This window comes from Manacus candei, unplaced genomic scaffold (assembly GCF_025592945.1).
Source record: "Manacus candei isolate 608988 ecotype Guabito, Panama unplaced genomic scaffold, ASM2559294v1 h1tg000037l, whole genome shotgun sequence".
Lineage (NCBI taxonomy): Eukaryota > Metazoa > Chordata > Aves > Passeriformes > Pipridae > Manacus > Manacus candei.
The window spans coordinates 2,490,717-2,512,273 of NW_026138085.1; the positions used below are offsets into that span (position 1 = coordinate 2,490,717).

The 21,557-nt window shown below is 41.6% G+C and overlaps 1 protein-coding gene across 15 annotated transcripts in view; it reads right to left on the bottom strand.

Annotated features, from left to right (window-relative positions):
- The window catches only part of ANKHD1 (ankyrin repeat and KH domain containing 1), a 99,484-nt gene that overhangs the window by 68,788 nt on the left and 9,139 nt on the right, over positions 1–21,557 (bottom strand). For all 15 annotated transcript variants that reach the window (XM_051793677.1, XM_051793675.1, XM_051793674.1 and 12 more), the window contains exon 2: positions 15,825–15,978. In XM_051793677.1, coding sequence (XP_051649637.1) covers positions 15,825–15,978 — 154 coding nt within the window. The remainder of the gene's footprint in view (positions 1–15,824; positions 15,979–21,557) is intronic.

Here is a 21,557-nt window from a genome sequence, read left to right on the forward strand (position 1 = left end):
ATCTGATGATGTCAAAATAAATTCCCCAAACCCCAGCTTCATAGTACATCAGCTTCAGAGCCAGTGAACTAAATTATAGCATTGTCAGTACACCCAGCAAGACCCACATTGTTTCTGCATTAATATATCTAATTGACAGCATCAGAATGAAGGACATAAATGTATTTACAATTTTTGAATGCATTTTAAATATTTACATGTGGTTTACTGTATTCTGATTGCTCAGAATAAAGTCCTCAAGGCAGAGGCCACACATTGACTAGCACTCTTCAGATAAAGGAATTAGAAAATACTAATAATTTATTCTAGTCTACTCATCTCCTAAAATTCATATGCTTTAAAAAAATCTAAGATAAAGTGTTGTTAAAAAATGTAATTTACACTCAGTTAAAAAATATCAGAGTTACAGGGAAAGTTTACCTGTGTAAGGAAAACAAGTGTTTAAAGTGAGAGTATAGCCTGAGTGATGCCATTTGCCCTTGAAAACAAACTTCTTTAATAAAGCAGTTAAAGTGTAAAACCCTCTTTACTAAGTTAAGCACCCTATACTTAAGTTTCTTTGTGATTCTGGTGCACCTTTGAAGAGTTCACACAATGTTTACAGACCCAATGAAGTACCCGGGATCACATGTAAAAGGAGACCTTCAGCAGCTTGTAATCTCAGGATGCATCAACAAGAATCTCACTGGCATCTCGATCACTCACATAAACCAAAAACAAAACCAATCCCCCCCAAACAACAAAAAAAAAGCAAACCCAAGCCCAACCAGTTACTTCAGACACCATACTCGACTCTCTGTATTGCTAATATTGCTACATATAATATTGCCAATATTATATGTATAATGACACAACCCCTGCTCAGGAATAGCCAGTTCTACCTTGCCTTTCAAAAAAACCCACATTTGACATCGATTTTCCACCACACAAGGCCTCTCCTGGCACAGCTGCCCTTAACAAATACATTGGTAGTGAGCTGCCTTTTACCATAAGCTCTATTTTACCTCGTGTTTTGCTTCTCCAAGCAGAGCACCTGGAGTGAAAAAAGAACAGTGTTGCCCATGGGCAGCACCAGCGATCAGAGGATGATAAACTGAGTAGCTCAGGCACTTGGTGCCAATCTGAGAGCAGAAAAGCCCAGCCAAGCTCTTGGAGTAAGTCTTTGCCAGCTTTCAAATCACAATAAAAGAACTGTCCTGCAAAACCAGTTCTGCTGGATTAAGGTGACACCAGGAGCTGACACTGGTGGCCAAAAGCAAACATCTGTTACTGTGCAAGTTGTGCCCCCAACTTCAGACCCAAAGGATGCAACAACCATCAGACAATTTTAAAAAAATACTGTTTAAAATCCTGGCACGTCCGAAACACGCCCTGAAAACGGCAAAACACTTGTAAAAATGGACAAACTGGGTTTCCCTGGAGAGGAACAAAGTGGCAAATCCCAAATTCCTTAGCAGAGGAAACCTGCCAGGGAAAGACACTACACGAACATCAGCAACCACAGACTGAGAATAAACATTTTTATTATGTAATGCTGAATTATTCAGACCACAACCAACTAAACCTCACAGAAGTTTTACACCCCCCAATGGTGTTTTTTTTGCTTAGCTGACCACGTTTCAAAATTCTTTGCAAGTTCTCACTTTGAGGACATTTTTTGAGAAAAGCATTAACCAGAATGTTTCTGTTTCTCAGTGGGTCATTCCAACATCACTGCCAGGCAGGGAGCAGTGATTTGATATGGTAGAGATTATTTTAGGGATTATTTTAGCTTTGTTTTCTAAAACACTAAAAAAACTACACTGAGGCTTTCAGTCTTTCCAAGCCAAGACTCATTACCACTGAATGTCACAGTTAGGGTCTGATCTCAGCTCCAGTGCACTGAAAACTCACTGTGCCCCCACCAGTAACTGCACTGCACACAAGAACTTATCCTGTTATATATGTGTGAGACAAACTCTGACTGTGAAACTGTATTTTCCCCCGTCTCACCGAGTGCATGGCACAAACAGAACTCACTGGCTGCAATTTTTATTTTTCTTCTTCTCAATTAGTATTTGGACATGCTAAATAAACCTCATTTAGCATGAAATTGAGAGCTGCAGCTTGAGGGTTTGGTTCTTTTTTTTTTTAAATTTTATTAATTAGCATTTTACATTATTTAATGTGTCACCATCACAGCTCCCCAAAGATTTTGAGAGCAGCTGAATTCTCAATTGCTACAAATCAGATTCCTGACAGCAAACTGTGACACCCAAAAGTGACATTTACCATGCAATCTGAAAAATCACGTTCAGATAATTTTCTGGCAAAAGCAGAAATTTATTCCCCTGGATAATGTTTCATGGTCTTAACCTCAAAATATCCCTTTCTTCACAAATCCACACTCTTAAAAATAATAGGAACTCCCCCACAATACCCACTATATCCAAAAGGTATTTTCTATCCAACAGAAAGGGGATGTCTGATAAAAAGCATCACTACACACAGACACAATTGGAGAAAACCACCTTTCACTCCAGCTTCCAATTTTCACTTACTTGACACTGCAAACTCTTAATATTATATTTGCATTTGCATCTATTTCGATGCAGTTGCCAGAACAGGAACCAGTAATCTCCATCCCATTCTCTCCCCTCTCCAGCACAGCAGCTGTAGCAGTGAGATTTTCCCTTTCCAAAATCAAAAGCCAGGAAGTACTTCTCCAGCTCCAATTAGTTCTTACTGCTATTTCAGTAGCATTTTGATGACAAGGGTTCCCTTTTCGGGATCATCTCCTTTTACACCAGTGTGCTCAGATACCTCAGAATCTGAAAACTAATTTTAAACCCCACACAAACACGAATCCTTGATTAACGGGTCGATATCTGTCAGCATTTCTTTTGAGAAATTAGATTCATTGGGTTTCAATTTAGAAATTTTGATTTCAATTTAGTCTCACATCACTTTGATATCAGGTTACCCAGTCAGGTGATTCACCACCTCAGTCACCAACTTTCATTTTCAGTAAAGCCTGGAAGCCCCACAAGCAAATTCAGCAATGAAAACCATCTCCACACAGACTTACAGATGTTTCTAGCAAAATCCCAATCTCCCCAAATAGTTTGTAGTTCCATTTAATTCCTCTCCCCCAGTCCAATCCACCCATTTCCTTTGTTTTCCAAATGCAGGGAAAAATACAGATATTTGACAGATATGGAATACCACACATATTTTAGCTTAAAATATTGAAATAAGACATTAGTTTAAACCTTGTAGCAGCGTTGTTACCACATGAGACTTCAAAAGGAAAGAATAATACCAGAAGAATTATCCATATAATTACCTTCTCATACTCATCCTATTTAAAATCCTCACCATGCCAGACTTTGCTACACCCTAACTCTCCATTTTTCTGCCAGTTTGGTTTTTCCCAGACTTTTATCAGCACAGCAAGGTGACTCTGACCAGTAAAGTGCCTTTCTAGACAGCACCTGAACTGGCAAGGGAAGAGAAAACCATGGAGCCAGGAACAGAAGATTCCTACCTGATCCTGACCTTACCCAGCTCACCAACCTTCCCTGTGCCACTCACTCACAATGCCCTAATGTTTGTGCTTCCTAATCCAGGATCTTGACAAAGAAACTCAATCTTTCCATTTTTCAAGGCATTTCTTCTATTAAATCTCCACAAAGACACATTTGCCTTGCTCCAAGGTGACAAGTTCCCAGACACCATCCTCAGCACTGCTCATTCCTCGCAGGAACCACGACTTTCACCACATTATGTGCATAAAATCATGCTAATCACTCAAGCAAATGCACTTTGATCCTAACTACATGGAATATGCATAATATGGAAGCATCATGGATTACTCTGGTGTCATGATGCACTTCAGCAGCAGCAAACAGCTTTTGCACCCATCTCTCTGCAGAGGAGCACCTGGGAGAGACTCTGAGTTTTGGGTTGCCTTGTGCCCTAAAGCAGCAGCTTCAATGAGGACAAAACCAATATCACAATGAAAACTATTTCCAGCTCTGTCTGAGAGTAACAGCTAATTCTACCAGCTCCAGTAAATGGTTGGGGTTTGCTCTAGTTTGGGCTTTTTTTTCTTCCCCCCCCCCCTTTTTTTTTTAATGAAAAGAACTTTTACCCATTGGCCTCCTTCCCAACTTGCTTTTGGTTTTGTAAGAAAATTTCAGAGAAATATTCAGAACACAATGCTAACTTTAATCCAAATTAAAAGGACAAGGATGGGATTAAGCAGTAGTTTATTAACACCTAAAAGAGTCTGAAAAACCTGAATTTGTTTTGGTGCTTTGCTGGGATTAAATGGGAGGTACTGGATAGCACAGTTCAATAGGAGCTTAGCACCTCATTTTGGATTTTTTTTTGAATGACCAAGTCAGGGATTTTTTTTTTTTTTTTTTTTTTTTTTTTTTTTTTTTAGTTTTTTTTTTCCACCTTTAACACAGATAAAGGTCAGAAAGATCTGCCAGGGCAGCAAAATCATAGCAAACTACTTGGGTGCCTGATGGCTTTTCCCTTGCCAACCTTTTCGTCCTTCCCTCACCACCTCCTCCTGCAACAATCCTGCAACAATCCCGAAATGCCTTTCCCAGGGTCACAGCAGTGTACAAACTAAAGTGTAGAAACTGCATTTATACACTTAAAACAAATGCTCAGCTGGTTGTATCAGGCTCCTGCACTGCTGTGATTAGCTAAGGGAAAACTTCAGCCACAGGCAGAATTGTTGGCCTGGCTTTGTTGGGTTTTAAACTGGACACAGTTAAACGGCAGCATCAGCACATCTCCCAGTCACCTGCCCCCAGTGAGCCCAGTGGGGCGTGAGCTCACACATCCCAGCTCATCCCAGCACATCCCAGCACATCCCAGCACATCCCAGCTCATCCCAGCTCATCCCAGCACATCCCAGCACATCCCAGCACATCCCAGCTCATCCCAGCACATCCCAGCACACACATCCCAGCTCATCCCAGCACACACATCCCAGCTCATCCCAGCACACACATCCCAGCACATCCCAGCTCATCTCAGCACATCCCAGCACATTTCAGCACACACATCCCAGCTCATCCCAGCACATCCCAGCACATCCCAGCTCATCCCAGCACATCCCAGCTCATCCCAGCTCATCCCAGCACATCCCAGCTCATCCCAGCTCATCCCAGCACATCCCAGCACACACATCCCAGCTCACACATCCCAGCACACACATCCCAGCACATCCCAGTTCACACATCCCAGCTCATCCCAGCTCACACATCCCAGCTCACACATCCCAGCTCACACATCCCAGCTCACACATCCCAGCTCACACATCCCAGCTCACACATCCCAGCTCACACATCCCAGCTCACACATCCCAGCTCACACATCCCAGCTCACACATCCCAGCTCACACATCCCAGCTCACACATCCCAGCACACACATCCCAGCACACACATCCCAGCACACACATCCCAGCACACACATCCCAGCACATCCCAGCTCATCCCAGCACATCCCAGCTCATCCCAGCTCATCCCAGCACATCCCAGCTCATCCCAGCACATCCCAGCTCATCCCAGCTCATCGCAGCACATCCCAGCTCACACATCCCAGCTCACACATCCCAGCACTCCCTGCCTGCTTACACAAAGTAGTATTTAAACCCCAAGTCACTCTCTGGGAATTTACTTTAAGCTGAGGTTGAAGTGTGTGCAATATTTACCCACACAACTAGAGAGGCGACAACTCGGAAAATGATCCAGGAAGCAGAAATCATGAACTCTGTAAGGAAAGCTACAGAATGAATCCCTTACTTTGTGCCATCAAATATGAGAAAATTTACATGTTTTAATTCATTATTTTACAGAAAAATACCATGGATAATGGTAGGCAATTATTAATTTCCTGGTTCTTCGTTTCAGGCCTTATCAGAGAGAAATATTTTCTCACTTCAAGTCTGACAACTGCTTGGCTCCAAGAATCTGAAAGGTGCACCTCAAAGAGCTAAGACTGCCACTGAAACATGGGAAGGAGGAACGTGGAAATGGCACTGTCCACTGCTGGAGGGTAAGGAGTAAAGAAAAGCCTCACATATCCCTGAGAGACACCAAGAGAAGAAAAACAATTACTCAAGCCAAAGAAGGTGCACAGAATTCCTATTCTTGACTCCTGGCATTCTAACTCAGCCAAATATTTCATGCCTCATCCTCTTTAGGGCTTCTGACCTTTGAAAACAAGTTACCTTACAGACACTCTCATCTATTTAGTGGGGCAAGGAGAAAAGAGCGGAATTACTTTCTGCTTTTTGAGTAACCTAAGGAAAAGTATCACAATCCCTACAGAGCCTGACTCCAGGATACGACCCCCCTGCACAACAGAGGTGCAGGAAGATGAGAACTCAAATAACCTTTGAATGCTATTTATAGGCAAACAGCCCACTTGAACTCTTCTCCAAATTTCTGGCATTCAGTGGGAAACTGAGCCCCAGTGGGCTGTAATTGCCTTCCTGAATCAGAAAGCAGCTCTGACTCAGTACAGTACTGAGTGACTGTCTGGGAAAAAACATCTGAAAATACTATTACATTTTCAAGCAAAGACCTAAGCAAACTTTGAGGGTCAGTAGCATCACTTACTTAACTCAGAAGCCTAGATTTTTAGCCCCCAATTTTTGCAAATTAAGCACAGCAAAACAAGCCAAAATACTGAGTATTTTCAGAGGCTGACCAAGTGCACCACTTCTTCTAAAAAAAGATCATCATGCTAAAGGTGTATAGCAGGCTACTGCATGAATTCATGTTTCAAACTGAACACTTGGGAAACTGCAGACAAAACCCTCTCCTCTGCCTGAAAAGATCCACAGCCTTCCAGTGTACTGTCACCATTACATACATGCTGCATAAGGAAGATCCTGAAAGCAAGGTCTCTGAGAATGCCACAGTAGTTCAGAGCACAAACCCAACAAAACCCAGGGTGCTACAGTCTTCAGAAAGAAAATACAGAATTTATTCTACCATGACCCAACTTGAAGAAAGAACACACCCATTTACTGTTAACACCCCTCTACAGGAACAGCCCAGGGGGCTCATCCCATCCTATCTGTGCAGAGAGAAACCATAACAAGCATGAGTCCCATGGAAGGAGTTGCTTCAAATAATGAGTATGGAAAACTCCAGCACATTAAGGTTCTACCAAAGCAAATTTCTTTCATTATTTCCTCCAGGTCTTTGCTCTTAATCCGTGTTAAGACTAAAATAAAGTTGTTCTACCTCTCATTCTCTCTGTACAGCTGAGGAGGATCAGGCACTGGGTGTGCTCACTGTCAGTGAAGGCTAATAGCCACAAGCACAGCCACAGTGCAAGTTTCTCCTCTTTTCATTATTAAATCTTCCTACATGCTCCTTTCCCTTTAGAGACTTCCAAAATATGCTGCTTGCTTGGTTTTGGCAATACTAGGCAAAGCCAGCTGGAAGTCAGGCCAGGTTGGTTAGAACATTCCTGCTTGCTGTGGTCTTCTTCTGCTACTCAAAAGCCACGTCATTCCTTGAAAGCAGAGACAGAATTTTAGCCTTTTTAATGATTCACAGTCAAGGGTTTTTTTTTTAAAGGACATATCCAAACAGGACTGTCACCAAATATATATATATATATACACACACACACACACACACACACACACACACAGAGGGACACAGGAATAATATTCCTGTGTCACACAGGAATAATCAAAAGCACATACATGAAGTAACTTGTAACAATTCTTCAGATAAGTGTTGGTAGACTTAAAGTCAAATTCAACTTGCAAACCAAAGGCAAAAGGCAGACAACAAACTGAGATGTATAAACAAAAGCACAGCTTGCAGGACAGATGAAATAACACTCCCACCCTCCACGCATCAGTGGAGCTCAACTTGAGTAACGTGACTAGTTTGGGGCAACAAGTTATGAAGAAGTGAGATCACAAACAGAGATTCCAGAGGAGAACAAGAGCAGATGAAAGTCTAAATAACATAAGTTAACGGCAGAGAAAGACATTATTTAGAAAAAAAACAACAACAAAACCCAAAAAACTGAGGGTGATAAGCCCAAGTCTGCAAGTTGGCTCTAAGGAAGGCTGGAAAAGGGAACACTGAACCTGGATATGATGCATTGAACAAGCAGCCAGAGCCATTAAAAAACACCAGTTGCTTTGCTCCAGCTTTCTTCCTTTTCTTGAGAAGCTTTCCAAAGAAAGCAACTCAGTGCCCCCTTCACATGCTGTGGAGCTTCCAGCACTGGAGGGAAGTCTGTCCAACCAGTTCCTAAAGCCACCCATCAGGAATGAATTTGCCTGGGGAGAAGGAAGAGGAGGAGATAAAACTACATCTACTGAGATTTCTTTCAGCCAGATATTGGAAGGAGTTTTAAGGAGCTCTACAGAATTCAAGGGAAAGGTGATGGCTAAATGACAAGTTAGCAATTGCTGGTTTGGAGGTAATGCTTTGTTACACAGTCCTTGCAGAACTGCACTGTGCCTTTTGCTCCCACAGCCAGTGCCTTCCTGATGGATACAACCAGGATAACTTTGTGCAATGCAGTAATTATTTTTTTTAACATTTCCTAGTATGTACTGATTCTTCAGGTATTTAAATAATTCGTACTCACAAAGAATTTAACCTGCATTTTTTTGCAAGATGTTTTATGTACTACAGTTTGTTTTAAATCTAGAGATTTAAGTTATTAGCTTTCAAAATCAGGTCTTTAAAACAGCAGAAAATAGTTTATAGCAGGTAATGAAGATGCTCGTGCCCCATTGCAAAAAAAACCCACTTGATTCCCTAAGCAGAATCAAAGGTAAGTGACAGTATATTTGACCTATTTTGTTTTTCAATAACCTGGTGAAAACTACTTTGACTTCCTAGAAATAAGCAGATATTGATCATTTACACCAGGCATATGCTGTATTACCATTTGTTTTCTTAGAAACTTATTACCATTACTTCCTAAATATAAAATAGTCATATTCTGTCAAAGGTGAGTTAACAATTGAAAAAAAGCGACAGATTCATCTGTTACTACAAAGTATTGGTGACTCAGTAAATCTGTTGCATCTGACGCTTTAAAAAACCCCAAATATTTAATATTATTATAAAATTGATAGAAGAACAAAGTGTCACAGATCCACCACCAAGAGCTGCCACACCTGCCAGGTGTCCCCAGCCAGTGTCACAGCACACAAACCAGGCTGTTCAGGCAGCACCCAGCCCTGCTCCACTGCAGTGACGTTATTCCTCACAGCACAATTCCCTCAGCTCCAGGAGGGGTGGCTCCACAGCCAGCCTTACCAACCTGACTTACCAGTCTGTCCAGTACAGGGCTAAGTGGCTGGCACTGGTTACTGCCACCAGGCTTCAACATTAAGCTACAGAACACCCAAAAAAACCCTCAAAATGGAAATGATCAACTGATTCTGATCCCATCACCTGCACCCCCTGAACACTCACCTAATACTCCAACTCTGCTTTGAACATTTTATCATCATGTGCTAAGGAAACTGTGTGACTGACAAATGTAGAAAACAACCAGAAATGCAAACAGACTCCAAGTCTGTGTAACTGAGGGTTTAAAATAAACTTTTAAGAGACTCTTCTTGCAGGAGATACAAGCAAGAGACTGAGGCTTGTCGACCTCCTCACTCCTTCCTCTCTCTCCTGACACATTTCAGGAGAAGTGTTACACATTCTGCTGAACTCAAACTTGCCAGAGCAGCAACTGCTTCACTTCCCAGGGTTCCCATCTCTGCTCCACTCTCTCCCAGTATCCCAGGGACAGCACCACACCAGAGCAGCATGGACATGGACCAACGAGAACAACTCAGTCCTGGGGACATCCCATCTCAGTTCAGGCATTACACAGGACTGGCAATAAAGCACTGCTGCTTTTCTCCTTCCCAAACACTCCCCACGTTCCTTTTGGCTGAGGTTGCTCCAAACTCTGATCTAACGACAAGTCCTGAAACCAATACTGAATGGGAAAAGGTTTTTATAACCAGAAATATTCCCCTATTGGAACAGGAGAGCAAAGGGAGGTTTCTCTTACAGAAGAACCCAACTTGCATGAAAAATAAAATATGGCAAAAGTGAAATAGAAAGGAGAAGTGGAGTTAATAAAAAATATATCCTGGACTTTAAAAAAATCTTACTAAAAGGAGAATTGCACAAGTTGTTTATGGCATGGTCAGTAAGAACTAGATAATTAATGATTACATCTGAGATACATATATAGATATACACAAACATGCAGGAAACTTGAGAGACTGAGCAGTACCCTGGTCAATTTTAATATTTCACAAAATAAAACTTGTAACTTTCTGTCTTGTCTCTTCCCATTCCTCATGCCCCTTGAAGGCATGAGGAATGATACTTTGGCAAAGTATCATCTTTGCCAAAGAATTCCAAGAGCATAACTTTCAGAGGTGGTAAGGTAACTTAGCTGACTGATACCTAAAAGTATTATCTTAAGTGTTATGACAATGAGATTGTTCTTCACAGCAAAATCCAACTGAAAAACAGCTAGAAAATATGAAGCTGGTACATGTAACACACTGTCAAAGCATGGAAGTTAAATTGACCAAGAGCAGGATTAGACCAGACTTCTAATCTAAAAGCTTACTAGACTAGAAAAAAACATTTAAATCATGCAAAACCTCGGAGAATATTAATAATTTAATCACATGCACAAAATTCAGACAGTTTGTCCAACTTACTCAAAAGCACAACACCTCTGTACGTTTCACATACCATATATTCCTTCCCACTCTGAATCTTTGGATAGTGAAGAAAGAGAATGAGCAAGTCATTGTGCTGTGCCAGTATCTCAAAGGGCAGAAGTCTCCCAGTTAACAAGACAGGGGTGATTTCAGTGGCACTGCAGCAATGCCCAAAATGAAGCCTGTTCCAGCTTTCCTAGTGAAAACTGTTTCTCTTATTGGATCCATCTACTGCATCCATAGAACACCAAGAATTTCAGATCAGACCAGGGGATGGTGAAAAGCCTGTCTTGGTTTGTAAGTCATTCACAATAACTGCACTAGAGTGAGACTTCTGCCATGTTGAAGGCAGCTAAACAAACTTCAAACCTGTTCCTGCTACATTTTTACAACAAAGTTACATCTTTGCTCAAATTCCAGCAATCCTCTCTCAGATTCCCCCCAGTGAAGACCCTACTTTTCTTTTTTTTTTATTCCATAACACCAACAGAGATCTAGAAATGCCTTTGTTACATTTCATGAGTGCAGTGGTGCAGCCATTAAATTGACAAAGGGGAATTTCTATTTTCTCCACCTCCACAGTTTCAACCCCTCAGACATTTAAGTTCCTAATGCCCACCTCCATTTAAATCACAGCTTAGTTACTCATTGGCCCTAAGAAAAGAAAACACCAGGTCCACACGTGAATCCTAATGATCATAAATAACATGATCAAAGAATTTTCCCAGCCCAGTCTTTGACACCTTCCAAGGGTTCTCTTGGATGCAGGATCAAAGCAAGCTTTGGCACTGTTCTTTCAGACCACAGCTGGTAGTGCTGGATCACAGGTCTACCTTGTCACATTGAAGCCCTCTAATGGTGAGGGAAACAAATATAATTTACTCTATTTTAACCAAAAAAAAAAAAACCTCTTGCTGTTAGTGAATAATGAATAGGTTTGATGACATCACACACACCAAAAAAGCAGGTTTGGTCAATATGTTGGCAAGTGAGCAAATAGAGATACACACAGGGGAAAGCACTCAATTTTACAGTTGCTGGATCTTACACTAACCTTTCAGCTTATCCTAAACCAGGCAGATTTCACCTGGGCCCATCCATATTTTGATCTGTATTCTGTATTTCCACTAAGTAGGTGACCACTTCCACTTCTTCAATACACAACCCCACCATCCTACCAGCTTTCCAAACAGCAGTATCAGGCCTTCAGCTATCAAGATTCAGCAAATACTAACAGACAGATGTTGCTAAAGCTAAGTTTCTCTTTCACCATTTATACTACATTTAATCCCTCCAAGCCTCAAATCCACCAAACCATCTATGTGAGGGTCTCCAGCCACCTTTAATAGTGTATTTCAAGAGAAAGGAACGATGTACATAACTGTACACAGCCCTCTTTGAACATAAGGACAGACTACTCACATCTCTTTCATTAAACAAACCTTCGACTGAACATCCTCCCTCTCCAAAATACCCTCATTTTCCTCACAATATTATTATTTTATGAACAATTTATAAACAATAGTAGGAGTCCTGAAGAATTGCTGCTTACAGAACTCCCCTCTGTGTGGATACTCAAGAGGAACACCAGTGTTCTAAAGGCAGAATAAGTTTCTTTACCACTTTTCTTCTCCACCTATTTTCTGATGCTTCATTGTCAAAGTGTTTCAACGCTCAGATTGAGAAGGATCACCCTCAAAAGCTCCAGGATTTTTATTTGGCCACGTGCTTGAACCAACACCTTTCCCCATCCCCTTTAGCTGCAGAAAGAGGGCTGCACAACACAAGCAAGTCATTTCCCCTTCCTGGTGCCTGTAAAAGTTGGGAACAGAAAATGAAACGGCTCTGACCCGTCGGAATTTCCACACTTTGCCCTTTTACAAACACGTGTTGAGGGACTCATGGAAGAACTTTGCCAAGAGGAACAAGAGCTCTGAACACTCCACTGAAAAAATACATTTACTAGACACCCTTACTGAAGATCCACAAAAGAGCCATGATTCTTCAGAGCTAGATTATTATTTTAAGGAATCAACAGTACCCTCATTAACAGTGGAGCTAAATGTTCCTAGTGCAGAACAGGACTCCATTGTCAGAGCACTAATAATCTGTTTAATTACAGCCTGAAAAATGGAAACAGGATGGTTCTCATTCCATAGGTTATTTTACCTATAAATCCTTTCTTTGCTCTACTAGGAGTCAAACTGAAAGAAGTCATACAAGAGACTTGGTTTGTTTAGGATAAACCTTCCCAAACAATAGGATTCCATTGTTTTAATTTATCTTCAATTTCTGAACATGAATACAACTGATGGTCATAGAACAGTGAAGTCTCTTGGTCTCCAGACTGTAGAACTTATTTTCTTGTGAAATAATACAAACACTGACAGTTGTTTAAAGGTAGTTGTTCATTAACAAAGGGCCCGCTCTTTCACAGAATGAAGGATGGTTGTCCAAACTGAAGCTAATCAGGCTGGTTTTCAGGGGACCTGGCAAACACAAGGAATCTAATCCTGGTTTTGTGTACATGGAGATGTACACGTGTGTGTAATCACTGTTATGCCAAAGGGGGCAGGCACAACCCTCTTGGTAGAAATTCAACTTAAGGCTGTCACCCTCAGCATCCAAAACCACAAAGGAATTTAACCCCTCCTTGAAACAGAATTAACAAGTTGAACTGTGAAGAAATATCCAGCATTGCTATGGTGGGTAAATACAATGTACAGAAACATTTTCAAGCAGTTCAAATAAGCTCTGGCCTCTACATTTGAATATGCAGTGGCTCTCAAATCAAAGCAGGTATTTACAAACAAAACCCAAATCCTACAAATCTTACAGAGCACAGTGGCTGAAAACCACTTCTGCACAAGTGCTCTGAAGAAGAACATCCCATCTGGCTGCAACTGCTAGAACTTACCTTCCAGAACTAATAAACAACATGTCCTTGTGAGATCTGAGCATTAAAGGATTCAGGAAGAATAAGCAAAACTCGTTTTGCAAGTCATACTCATTAAGATCCTAATGACACAGCCACAAACCCTGCGTGTGAGAAACCCCAAGAAAGCCAAGCCACTGAATGTGAGATCGACCTTCCTCGAGGTTGGGAGGTGGAATCAAAGCCTCTCACGGGAGAGGGGATCATCCCAACCAGGCCAAACTACCCTGGGAACTGCACACAAGGCCATAACTAAGCTACTTGTTTGAGCCACAGTCCTGCCACCTACTTTTCCAAGCCATCCTTAATGCTGGGGACTGAACTGTGACTAAAACAACAGCAGAAATCATTTGCTTTTGCCAAAGTGCAAAAGAACAGAAAGGCCCAACACGAGGCTGCTTTGTTTGTTGCCATGATGGAAGCCTGGAAGCTCACTTAAGGTTAGAAAGGGTATTTTCAGCCAAACCAGGAAGATAGATCTAGTGAAGATGTTAAAATGTCTCCCAGAAACACTTAACTTTTCTTTCAATCACTGTCAAATTATGCCTTTTATTAATAAACTCCCACCTCCTTTAGGTTAGCCTGGTATTTTCAGTGTTCAAATCTTCAGTGGGAAAGACAAGTACAGCTTAACTAGAGAACTTTCCCAAGAGTATTTTCACTCCTTTGATCTCACACATCCATCAAGTGGCATTCATTTTGCCCAGTCTCTTCAGAGAGGGAGATGGGAGTACTCAAACAGAGGCACTCTGAGATTTGCTCTTCTTTCCAGAGCCCTTCTGTTCTGCCCACGTTCTACATCCCTTCACCGAGGCACTTGGGGAATCAAAGCATGGAAACCTCAGATTAAAAACAAATCATCTAATCCTGGGGACAAGTGGTCAACTGCTGCTTAGAAATCCAGAGACAGCATTCTCTCAAGTGTCACAAGCAGCAGAGGTCCCACCTGGATGGGATAAATACCATTGTGACCACTGCAGCCCCAGCACTAAGCACACACCCTGACCATTTATAAATCCAGAAACAGGCTTTGGGACACACCAGCCACCAGATACACGAGAGAGACTGAAACTCGTTTTCATGTTATAATTGAGCACTTAAAATTAAATTTATTTCTTAAAAAATAAATCAAAAGCACTTTTAAAAAGTGCTTAAAAAGGGATCAGTTTAGTCAAATTCCTTTAGTGCCCAGAATATCCCAGGAATAGTGTGTTTTCCCTGCAAAGCAAAGTTTGGCCCCCAAGAGTTACAGCAGATGGGCTGCTGCAACTTTCTGCTGACAAAAGCTATGCTGTGTTCTAATTTGGGTTTTTTTCAAATTCAAAATGCAAAAAAAGCCCAAATCCCAAATCCCTGCTTCCTTTGCTTCCTCAGAACAAAGTTCTCTTTTAAGACTGCACATAGTTCTACATCTAAACACCTGCAAATAAATGCTGTTTTATCCAGCTCTTAAAGAGTGTTCAAAGGTAAAGCCTGAAAACTCCAATTCCAACACACACCCAGGATGATCAAATGGGATTTGTTTCCATCTTTTTATCCTTGGAATTCTGAAACTGACAAATAATTTTCAAATCCACTGCAAACATCCCGGTCACAAACCCCAGGAAGATTTAAATTAGTCAAGTTATCCCTACAGAAGTAACGAATGTAGTGGCACTGTGTTGTTCATCAGGTCTGGTTCCAAAACAGGAATGTTAAATATGTATTTTCCAACAGTGACATCTCAGAACTACAGAATGGAAAAAGGTTCTTGTGAAAGCCAAAAGAGAGAAACAAGTATTTCACCTGTAAATTTCTGGAGTAACAAATTAATAATTATACATTGAAAAGAAAAAAAAAAAAGTCATTTTTAGCAAGTCTTCCTTCCATTCTCTCCCCGTTAATTCTCCCCCTGGTAACAAATGTAATCAAGTCAGTGAAATACCATTTAATCCAAATTAAGTTTTCTAACTTTGTATGTACAGAAAGAGTGGACCAAGCAACCTGCAACACCTGTAAGAACCCCAAGTTGTTTTCCACGCTCTGTTCCCCATCCTCACAATAAATTCCCAGACTTGGGAACATTTTACCGATGTCAAAATTTACAGGTTGACAGATCTATGTACAAGTAAAATTCAGACAAAAAAAACAAACAAACTATACAAAGAAAGTACCTGCTGCCTCCAGTAAGGCTTCTAGTCTTGCTTGTGTTTCTGGATCCACAGTTCTCAAGTCTGCACCTTCTGCAGCACTCGATAAGAACAACTCCGACGTGGTTTTAAGTACTGGGTTATCAAGATCTTCTTGGTCCAAAATAAATGATTCGACCTGTTGGCCAAGTTAGGAAAAAAAACCAATTTAACCATTTTTGAAGCTTTAAAGTGAATGCAAAATTTAAAAAAAAAAAAAAAATCCCACAAAAGTAATCTAAATAGAGCATCGTAATCACGTTTTAATTGCATTGAGTATAGAACACAACTGGAAAAATCATCTGGTCAACTCATCGAAATTACAAGTTGAAATTATGAAAGAAAAAGCTACCAAACCCCCAATTTATTGTAAAAATTACAATTAACGAGATCTTAAACTGCAGCAAGGTCAACTCAGATTAAATACTGAATAAGTGTTATGGATGTTTGGACAGTTAACCACCAAAACAGGCTGCCACAAGAGTGGCTGTAACATCTCTGTCACCATCTACTGTGTTATTAAAAAAGCCACCACCAGTAATAACTTTGGTACAGCTGGACCCGAATGCCAGGGAAAGATGGAATGTTTTCCCAAGATGCCTTTCACTTCTCTTTTAAAAGTAATTCCAACGAACGTAGCACAAAGATTTTGTTTGTTTTGAGCAGGACCATAATAGCTGACCAAAATTCAACACCCAAACATGTGTCTCCACGCTGGCACTGGGTACTGCCCCAGTCTTTAATGCTTTCTGGACAAGAACAGATCTGCAGGACGATTAAGCAGGCAGGTATTCCAACCAAGCAGCATTAATGCTGTCCCACCAGTGCCCCACGTGATCTCCAAACACAACCCATGGAGTTACTCAACACAACACGCTGCAGTTTTATGACAGCCTGCCAGAGTAAACAAGGATACCTGACTCACACTCTAATGAGAGCACAGCAACATTTCAGAATCTCTCCCAAGTTCAGGCATAACGTCCCCTATTTTCAGAAATATTTTAAGATAAAACCACTATTTCATAATTAAATGTTATCTGTTCAATGCTATCAGTGCTGTAGGAATAAGACACTGCTGCCCCCTCCCACTTCATGCCCCAGTCTCATCTTCCTTTCTCCATTTTCCCCAAACATTTCCCTCTATCTTTCTCACTCCAGCAGAAAACTAACCTCATATTCAGCACTATCCCACAACACTTCAAGAAAGGGACAGTTAATACTTCCAACAAAAATCAAATCAGGCCATCTGCAAATTCTTTAACGTGGTGTGAACAATGTTAACAGGATCTGGGAGCTGCACAGAGCTCTGCTATTCAAGAGCCACTTGGGTTCATTTCTTCCCTTTTTTGATATGTAAATGGTTGTAACACCATCCCCCGGTGTCCAAGCCAACCCTGTGTGCCAGTGAAATGCTAACATAGGAATATAATGGGAATCAGGGAGGAAGTATGACTTTCAGGAACACAGACCATGAGGGCCACGTCTCAGTGGATATGTGTGATCCTGGCTAAAGCTAAGGCTGCAAGGCTCTGATTTAGGGCTTAGAGAAGCAAGATTTCTAGGTTAGTCCAGGCAACAGTCCTAAAATAAGAGAACTGTCACTGCAAGAAAGAGCTGAACATTAAACAGGCAAAAAAATTAAACCAGTGATAAACATTTTTACTACAAACAAAGAAGAACTATTTACAAGTCACAGCAAAATGCATCCCTACAGTGAGATGCCCCTCAGAAGAACCCAATTTCCAGGTTAATCCTTAGACAGCTTGTCCCTGCTGGCACGAGCTCTAATGGAAAACTGACTTCTGGGAAAATTCACCCTTACCTACAGGAGTACTTCAGGGTTTTCCATTTTCTCCCACAAGACCACACAGTATTATTCCTGGAATTATTATTCCTATTGCAGCATGTTTGTGTGATCTGGTGAAGGGCAGAAAATCCCACTGTGTTCATATGTGCCCATTCATATACAGAGCTGAGAACCAGACACACGAAATTTTATTACATGCCAATGGACTTTTTTTCTTTGACAATTAGACCACTTAATTTAACAGCAGCCTTTCCTTTTGAGGACATACCAAAAGGGGTAAAAATGGTACCTAGCACTGCACTGGAGAATAACAAACACTGCAGAAACACTCAGTGGCTCCTGGCAATCCCTGGCGTTCAGCCTCAGGAACAGCCAGACAACCCTCAGGAAAAGGGGAGCTCGGCAGCCTTGCTGGGACCTGTCAGAAGCTGCCCCACTGCAAGTTGTAAAACTTCACGGTTTTGACACTTTGGGAAAGATATGGACCATTTTCTGCCCGACTGCTGCCACCGCCAAGCTCACTCCTTCATGTTTACAGGACATTACCGGTAACAATACACCTCTTGAACTTAAATCAGTGCTAATTCACAAACACTCTGTCAACTTGCAAGGAACCTCCCTCCCCCCAACAGGGAGTACATTTTGCTCGCAGGAACCTCTAAAAAAGTCTGTGTTTTTAACACTGATTATGCAAACACTACCTTTTAAAGTGAATTACAAATACAGCTTTCACTAAGGGCACAAGCTGGGTAGTACTGGTGCAGTCTGCTCTTTTCACCACCCTTTTCAATCTTCCTGCTCTCTAGATCAGCAACTGTACTCCCAGAGATCTTGCACATTTTAAAGCCTCACACACAAGTCTTGCTTCATATACAGTATTTTCACTGTAGTTTTATATCACAGCAAGAAAAGGCAGCTGCTTTCATTATTTCTGCACATGTTGAGCATCAATTTTTAGGTTTTGTTTTGATTTTTAGGAAGAGCTTTAATAACATACCCACAATACAAACACAACTTGAGTGTGAAAATACCGAAAATCCATATGCAAAATGTTAAAATAGCTGTACCACTGCCAGTCTCCCAGAAGAAGTTTCAGTGTATTCTTCAAGTCAGAACGTCTGACATTTCTGTAAATCAATGCAGTTTCTCACACACTAAGACAAGGTTAGAGAGGACAAACAGTTGGGTATCTTATCACTGATAGCAGAGTAAGAAATGGTCTAATTGATCAGATGTCTCTTGTGAATGGAAGTGACCTAAAATGATCACATAATAATAATTAAAAAAAAAAATCAAATTACCCCAAATATATCAAACAAATTTTGCCATTTAAACAAAAAATAAACTTCGTTTAAAAATCAAAACAAAGAACCCAAACAGATTTCATGTTAGCATTCCTAGAAGACATAATACACTGCTCATGTGGGAAAATTTAGGCACAGTGCTCTATTCTAATCAGATCTGCAGCACAGTGATAGAGTAACCAGTCACTGGGCTATTTTTGGATTATTTTGAGAGCTGCTTTGGGCAGTTAATAAGCATCTTACTTGGTAAGGCTCATTAGGAACACATGGATTCCAGACATTATTCTGACTGCCAAAATAACTGCAACTAGGAGTAATTCCCAATGAACACCCAGGAAAGCCACACCTGCAGGGGACTCGAGGGCTTCCCCACATGGTGTGTCCCACACGTGTCCAGGCTCACCCACCGCACTGAGGGACCTCCCCTGAAGTCCTGCCAAGGGCTGCAGCAGCTCCCAGCTCTGCAGATCCAGTTACACCTCCAGAGCAGCCCCACGGCAGCTATTTGGGCTCAGCCACATCAGTGTTTGTGTGCTACCAGCAGGACTGAGCTTCCCAGGGCTCAGGGGGAGGTGAAGGGGCTGTGCATCAGCAGCACGCTGGCAATTCGTGCGAGATGGACAATGACACGCACCTTACAGCACATTTCTAATATTAAATCTAAACTGATCTTCCCTAGGTTGCACTACTGCAGAGCACTCTTCCCAGAATAGCCTGGACCTGCTCACAAATAGCCTGCTCCTGACAGGCTACAGAGGATGGAGAAGCTTCCTGGGTAGTTGCACAGCACCATCCCCTCCTCCTGCAGCCAAGGGCAGCAGCAGAGACAGCTCGTTCTATCTGCCTTCTCCTTCCATTTGTGCCAAACCAGTGCTTCTGGGAAGCCTTTCTTTAGAAAAAGTTTTGATAGGGAAGACAAAGCTGCTATTAAATCATTTCCTCGAACTTGCATTTTCCAGGAACACCTTGAGCTATGAACACCTTCCTGGGGTAACAATACTCCTCGATCTGTGGTTGTGGAGCATCTACAATGAGGACCCAAACCCTTGACTGGGACTCCTAAACTCCTATTTTTATACAGATAAACATGATTTTCTCTTTTGTGTTAGGAAAACCTTTCCTAATTATTTATCAATTCCATTTGGACATTTGTCTAAATATATCTGAATACATGTAGAGGGACCCTGGCTTCTCTAAAGTTAATATAGGCCTGTAGTTCAGGCTGAAAGTTCATGCCTATGAAGTTGATCATCTATATTTAAACTGTTTTCCCTCCATTAATTAACAAGCTGTGCAATGCTGTATTAGGATGACACTAGAAAGTTATTGTGCCTTTGTCTGACAGTTTATGTTGTCATGTCTTTTATTAAACTGAATGCCAATACTGGATTAATACTTGCAAGTTTTGGGGAATACTAATAAGACACAGCACTAAGTCGAGACTGAAAATGAGTTTGTATTTCAAATTCGACATCAAACCTCTTTAAATTGCACATATCAAGAACGTCAGCTTCAAAACCATTAAAAACAATTATTCCAAGGAAAAAGTAAAATGCAGGACTTTGTCACTGACATGGCACTCTCAGGAGCTCCCTGTGACAAATAAATGCCCCACGACACCCTGGTGTGGATTTAACACCAGCTAAAGGCCTGGCTTTGGTTTAACTTAAGATGCATTTTTCAACACTCTTCCTCTGCCAGCCCCAACATTTTTGCACCTACTTAAGCTGCCTTCCTACACTACCATTTCAGTTGCAAGAGATGTAATAAAGGAAGAGGAAAAACCACACAGAAATGTGGGTATTTCCACAAACCTTTCCGTGGGGCCTCAGGACAGTGTCCTTTCCCGGCACTTCAAAGCCAGAGAAATGAAACAAACACTTCAGGGAGGTCCTCCAGAGTCAGTACACAGAAACAACATGGAACCATTGGGAACAACAATTCAGACATAATTAATGATGCAAACCCATACCCACTCTGCTAGGCTTGAACTGTAATTTCTGAGGACAGTTTCTTCCCTTAAAAAGCAAAGCTCCAGCCCAAGAAGACAGAAGGTACCACGACCTGTGAATCACCAAGAGAGCACTGTCTCCAGTTCTGTGGACTTTGTGATTACACAGTATCCTGCCAGCCCAGGGGGGTACAGGGTGCTCAGGGACATCACCACCTCAATGGAGAGAGGATAAAGCACCTGAAGCAGCATTTTCCAGGCATTGCTCACCTTGTGACAAGTTACTCAGCCATCCAACACTTTCACAGGTTGACTGAACACGTCAAAAAGGGAGAAAACTCAGGAGGCAACAAATAATTTTCTACCCCTTTACTAAATTTCATGGGGGGTCATTTTAAAGGGGTCTGACAAGCTGGAAGATGTCTCTTCTGGGAACAGCCAGGCATTGGATCAGCTCAGCTCCCTGTGAGTCCTCAAACCTGAGCATCCCCCACCTTCAAGCAGAGCTGTCAGTGCTCAGCACCCACAGCAGCAGCTCTGGAAGGCAGGACCTTACTGGGAGGGTGGGGAGAGAAGGGGTGCAAATCTGTTTAGCTCCAACTGCAATAGGAAGCTGACTAACTCGAGGCAGGATTATCTAAAGGACAGCCCTTATT